Source organism: Hyaena hyaena, unplaced genomic scaffold (genome assembly GCF_003009895.1).
Source record: "Hyaena hyaena isolate Hyena2069 unplaced genomic scaffold, ASM300989v1 scaffold_287, whole genome shotgun sequence".
Taxonomy (NCBI): Eukaryota; Metazoa; Chordata; class Mammalia; order Carnivora; family Hyaenidae; genus Hyaena; species Hyaena hyaena.
Genome location: NW_024080919.1, coordinates 24813 through 30722, shown reverse-complemented (window position 1 = coordinate 30722; position 5910 = coordinate 24813). Strand labels below are relative to the sequence as shown.

Genomic DNA, 5910 nt, shown 5'->3' with positions numbered 1-5910 from the left:
TCCACGAGTTTCATAGGACTGGCATCATCCTGGATATGCTGGATCAGTGTCTGCCTGGTTCCTTTTTTGCTGGAACTGGGTCATTCTATGCTAGTCTTTCGGAAGACAGTAGGTGACATTTGTCTCAGAGAAGGCATTACTAGCCAAGCTCCTTGTCATTCTAAGAAAACTTCCAATAGAGTCCAATAACCACCTCCCCACCATGCTTTTTCAGGTAAGGAGAATGCACTATGTCATTCATATGTGGCCCAACTTTATGGTGCTTTGAAAATGCACCGAGAAGCCCCTGACTGAAACCCAGTGGAGGGTGGGGGTGGTGGGGACATCAGTTCCCTGCAAATCACCCCTCCACCTGCCAAGTGTGTACTTAGTGAATGTAATTAAAACAACACAACGCAGGGGCGTGTGGAGATCTAAATCAGTGTAGTAGCTTCGGTGCAAATCCTGCCTTGGGGGCCATTGGAGTGAAATTCAAGCAGAGGAAAGAAGTGGGAGAACTGAGAGAGGGCCGAAGGGCGGCTGCGTGGAGAGGGCAGATTGGGAAATGCTGACGGGCGAGGGGCAGCTCGAGGCCAAGGAAGCAAGGCCAGACTGCGCCCCATCGGGTGAGGATGTCTGGGGGATTTCCTGAGCACACAGGCCAGGCGTCTCCGGAGACCCAGGAGAGGGCTCCAGACGCGAGAGGGTGGCTGAGGCTAGGTGTCCAGGCCTTGCGCTGAGCCAGGTCTTGGCGAGCAGTGGCGCTGCTGAGGTGTGCCCTCCTGTGGGACGCGGGGAATGCCGCGGGGTCCTGCAGGGACAGAAAACGGCAGGTCCTGGGGCCTAGGAGAGTCCCAAGGACAGTGGGACTTGCCCCTGCCTTGGCCGGGTCTGCTGCCTCTCCCTACCCCTGTGCGTCTTTGATTTAGTTCATCCTCCCATGGCCCTCTCCCGGGGGTGCTTATCCCAGGGCCAGTGGCTTGCCACCCCGCCTTCCCGGCTCAGCCCTGGTTCTAGGCAAGTCCCAGGGTGTAGAATCATCCTGGATGTCCGCCTGGCTGGGGAATGCAGTCGGGGGAGGGGAGGGGGAGGGGCGATCCTGATGAGACTCTGCCCCAGTCGGACACGGAGTGGAGGCCACTGAGAGTGTCCCTAAGTCCCCCCTTCCCTGCAGGGCAGATTGCCGCAGCAACTCCTGGGCACACAGGCCTGCAAACGCGAGGGGCGGAGCCGCGCCTGCGCGGGAACAGGTCCGAGCCACGCCTGCCGCCGGGAGAGGGCGCGGGAAGCCCCGCAGCCGCGCTCCACGTGCCGGAAGTCCGAGCGGGGCCTTCCGCCCAGGGGGCCGCCGCAGTGCCCTCCTCCCCGCCCGCCGGCCCAGCTCAGCGCCGCGCGCCCCCCAGCTCGTCCCGGCCCGAGTCACCCCTGCCGCGCCCCCGCCCCTCTCGGGCCCGCCCCCCTCCTGCCCTCCCTTCATTCCACAGTGCGGCCTCGCTGTCCGCAGCGCACCTGGAGAGCCGGGCAGGTGAGCAGGGCCCTGCGGGCGGGCGCGGGGCGGCCGAGCCCCGACTGGGAGACGCGACGCGCTGAGGCCTCCGGCTGCTCCTCCGCTGCTCGCTCGCCGAGCCGTGCGCACCGCGGTGTCGGGCGCAGCGGGGCGGAGGGGTGGTGCGGGCTGGGCCACCGCTCCGGGACCGCCTCCGGAGAGGCCGGCGAGGGCGCGGGGGTCCCGGACGCGCTCCCGACCGGGCGCCCACCCCGGACCTCTGCCGGGGCTACTTCAATGTCATGGGCCAGTGGGACCCGCCGTTCACTCGCAGCTCGGCGACTTCGTCTTCTGCCGCGGGACTCGTGGCTTCCGGTTCTGCTGCAGAGTAAGAAGCGGCGACCGAACCAGAGCACCGGCACCAGCTACGACAGGCCGCCGTGGCTCCACACTGGAGCCCCCCCCCCTCCGCCCGCGCAAGGACGACCCCCGGCACGACCTCACCGAGGACAAGCCCAGCCTCGTCGTTCCCATCATCTGCGGGGCGGTGGCCGTCACGGTGCGTGGAGGCATCTTCACCAAGCTGGGGCTGGAGAAAGCGCCCCGGCAGCAGAGGGAGCGCAGGTCCAGGTGGGCTGCCCCCCCCCCGCCCCGCCGCCTCCCCCCCCTCCACCCCCCCCCCCCCCTCCCCCTCCCCCCCCCCCCCCCGCGGGGCCAGGGTCTCCCCTGGCGCAATATGCCCCATTGCAGGGGTTCCTTGGACTCCTAGGGCAGGGGCCCCTCCAGCCCCCCCCCCCCCCCGCTCCCCTGATTCTTCAGCTCCCCCGGTCGCCTTATTCATTATGGAAGTCCCAGCGCCAGCAAGTCGCGGTAGATGGGAGAAGGCGTTTGGGGATTAATGGAGCTATTTTCCTTTTGATTTTTAAAAAAGTGTCTTAATTGATTCACACAACCCGTAACTTTGGAGGCGGAGGACTCCCCTGGCGCAATATGCCCCATTGCAGGGGTTCCTTGGACTCCTAGGGCAGGGGCCCCTCCAGCCCCCCCCCCCCCCCGCTCCCCTGATTCTTCAGCTCCCCCGGTCGCCTTATTCATTATGGAAGTCCCAGCGCCAGCAAGTCGCGGTAGATGGGAGAAGGCGTTTGGGGATTAATGGAGCTATTTTCCTTTTGATTTTTAAAAAAGTGTCTTAATTGATTCACACAACCCGTAACTTTGGAGGCGGAGGACTCCCCTGGCGCAATATGCCCCATTGCAGGGGTTCCTTGGACTCCTAGGGCAGGGGCCCCTCCAGCCCCCCCCCCCCCCCGCTCCCCTGATTCTTCAGCTCCCCCGGTCGCCTTATTCATTATGGAAGTCCCAGCGCCAGCAAGTCGCGGTAGATGGGAGAAGGCGTTTGGGGATTAATGGAGCTATTTTCCTTTTGATTTTTAAAAAAGTGTCTTAATTGATTCACACAACCCGTAACTTTGGAGGCGGAGGACTCAGCCCCTGGGACGCAGCTCCCAGACGGGGCGCGGGCCGGGCTGCGGGGGTCTCGGAACAGCTGGATGGCGGGGCGCGGGCGAGCTCTGTGTTCTTGCCGCGTTTGGGCAACGGCCGCCATGTGCCCCCCCCCCCCACACTCTCCCCACACCTCTGGCGGGGGTCCATGTGTGCCTCCGTGGGTACAGGTGCTCGGCTCCGTGCACCTGCCTAAAATATTCTGAACAAAGAGACCCGCCAAAAATAGGGGAAGAAACATTACCACCTCACTAGTAATTATTTTCTATTTATACACAGAGTATCCGATGATTTTTTTTCGCAGAGGGGAGGGATTTGGGGCAAGAGGTGAGGAAGTTCCTCTTGGCTGAGTCAGCAGGGAGGTGTGGGTGGGTGTCGGGGTCTCAGGCAGCTTCCAGGGGCTGCAGGAAGCCCTGACCAACTGAGGAAGTAACTCGCGGGCCGCGCCCACCTTCTGCACCTTCGAGCCGAGTCTCACTTCCCTGCAGTCCCCACCGGTCCCTGTAGCTTCTCTGGGTCTGGGTTACGGTGAAGCAAGAGTACTGAGGCAGGACTGCAGCAGGCGGCGGGTATGGCCTTGGTAGGGAGAGAGTCACCCATGGATAGGTAGGCTGCCTTGCAGATCCGGGTTACTTCCTCTGCTGAAGAATCCACTGAGCCTTTCCCTGGCAAACCAGCGCTTATGGGAGCCCTCCGGGGTGTTTGGGCGGGGGTGGAGGGAGATAGGAAAGGCAGGAGAAGGGGAGGTGTGATCTGGGTGTGCAGACACCTGAGACAGCACTCCACTCCTGACCTAAGGGCCCAGGAGGGACATTCCTGTCCTGCCGCCTTGCAGCTCTGTCTGGAGAAAAATACTTCCCCCAGGTTCTTTGGTTGTAACCACTTCTGCAGGGTCCATGAAAGGGCTGCTTGGGGTGGAGTCGTGGGGCACCCAGTCCTCTGCTACAGAGACTGGACAGGGGGCTCTCCTGGTTCACATTCTGGGAATTGCAGAGTGCGGTGCACGCACATCCTCTCGAAGAGAAAGGATAGGAGATTTTTACTGGCAGTTTCCACATGTGGTTTCCAACCCCAGGTGCTGTTTAGGACCACTTGGAGTGCTTTAAAAAAAATTCTGTTGATAGAGACCCAGCCCTCGACAATTGAGATCAGGATCTCTAGGGTTGCTGAGTCTCTGTACTAAGCTCTCTAGCCTTTCCAGTGTGTGGTCAATCACTATTCTGGAAAAGGAAGGAGCATTTGCCAGGCACCACGCTAGGGGGTGTGTGTGTGTGTACGGGTGTACTCATGTGCATGTGAGTCTAAACACTCCTTTAGTGTGCACTGCAGACTTAAGAGACAGGTGCTATCAATTCCCACTTAGGAGAAAATCACAGCTCAGGTTGGGTGGCTTCTCCAAGGTCACACAGTTATAAAACTGCAGTCCCCGCACCCTGGTTTCAACTGTGTTTTCAGTTTGAGTGAGCATTGTGTGGGGGTGGGGGTTTCCTCAACTGCACATTCTTGTGTTCTGTCTGGAAAGATTCTGGGTCAATAAAGGTCTGAGATGAGTCCCAGAAATCCACAGGGAGCAGCCTCCCTGAATGGCAGGTCAAAAGTGACCTTGACGTTCTTGAGGAAGACTGTTCTTGAGTTTGGGTCTATTTGACCGTCTTGGGAGATGAATGCATTAATCCAACGCCACTCTCTTATTTGCATTTGATTGTGTGTTTTCTGCACATATTTCTGCTTTGTGTATTTGTGGTGCTGGGGGGCTGATCCAAGGATCGTCAAGATGCATGTTGCACTGTGTATGCAGTTAAACATGTCAAGTCCCCAGTCACAGGGGAGGGGGTACCTGGGTGGGGTACACCCAGCTACCTGAGAGCTTCCGGGTGAAATTAACATCTCAGCCACAGCCTCTTAATTTATTTTGTCTTGGGCTGTGCAGGTCACTGAGGTGAGGGGTTCATTCTCATTTCATCGGAAACCACTCCCACAGTCACCACCTGCTCCTGGTGCCCTGTGCACTTGTGGTAACCCTGCAGAGGCCTCCATGATGGCGGTTTTCAGACCCAGAGTCTTGGACATGTTGCCTGCTCCCTTCTGGGCTGACTGGGACCTGAAAACAGGAGAAAGTCAGGAATTCTTGCCGGGGTTTTGCCCACAATATTGGAAAAATTTCAGTTCAGCTGATTCTTGGGTTGTCCATTCTATGGGATTGGACACATTTATGATGACATGTGTCTACCATTATAGGATCATACCCACTAGTTTCACTGCGCTAAACATCCTCTGTGCTGCACCTGCTCATCCCCCCCCCCCCCCCCCCCCCCCCCCCCCCGCCGTAAGCCCTGGCTGTCACTGACCTCTTCCCTGTTTCCTTCATTTTGCCTTGGCTAGAATGTCATCTAGTTGGAATGATACAATATGTAGCCTCTTCATACTGGCTTCTTCTTGCACTTAATAACATCTGTTTAGGTTTCCTTCATGTCTTTTCGGAGCTTCATAGCTTCTTTCTTGACACCTCTAACTAATATTCCATTGTTAGCTATACCACAGTTTACTTATTCATTCAGCTATTAACAGATATTTTGGTGAAGTCGCACTTTTGGAAATGATGAATAAAACTGTTCTAAAGATCTGTGTACAGGTTTTTGTGTGAATAAAAGTTTTCCACTGTTTGGATAAATACTAAGGAGCACAATCCTTGGACTGTAGGGGAAGAGTTTTGTTAAGAACATCTGAACTGTCTGCAAAACGGCTGTACCATTATGTGTTCCCGCCATTCGAACATGTGTAGTGGTATCTCACTGTTGTTTTATTTTATTATTTTTGTAATGTTTATTTGTGAGAGACAGACCAGGGGAAGTGCATGGTGAAGGGTGAGGACAGAGAATCCAAAGCAGGCTCTGTGCTGACAGCAGTGATGTGGGTCTTGAGCTCGAGAACCATGAGATCAT

The 5910-nt window shown here is 57.4% G+C and overlaps 1 protein-coding gene across 1 annotated transcript; it reads left to right on the top strand.

Moving 5' to 3' along the window:
• Positions 1 to 202: 202 nt before the first annotated feature.
• Positions 203 to 2593, top strand: LOC120241698 (protein shisa-8-like). The gene is made up of 4 exons (XM_039247007.1): positions 203 to 214; positions 1154 to 1504; positions 1800 to 2113; positions 2539 to 2593. The coding sequence occupies exons 1-4, from the start codon at positions 203 to 205 to the stop codon at positions 2591 to 2593; spliced, it is 732 nt and encodes a 243-aa protein (XP_039102938.1).
• The last annotated feature ends 3317 nt before the right edge of the window (positions 2594 to 5910 follow it).

What these genes read in the sequence shown, in the direction of transcription:
- LOC120241698 (XM_039247007.1), top strand. An exon ending in GCACCTGGAGAGCCGGGCAG is followed by an intron (nt 1,505 to 1,799) that starts GTGAGCAGGGCC and finishes GTTCACTCGCAG; the next exon opens with CTCGGCGACTTCGTCTTCTG. An exon ending in AGGTGGGCTGCCCCCCCCCC is followed by an intron (nt 2,114 to 2,538) that starts GCCCCGCCGCCT and finishes CTGATTCTTCAG; the next exon opens with CTCCCCCGGTCGCCTTATTC.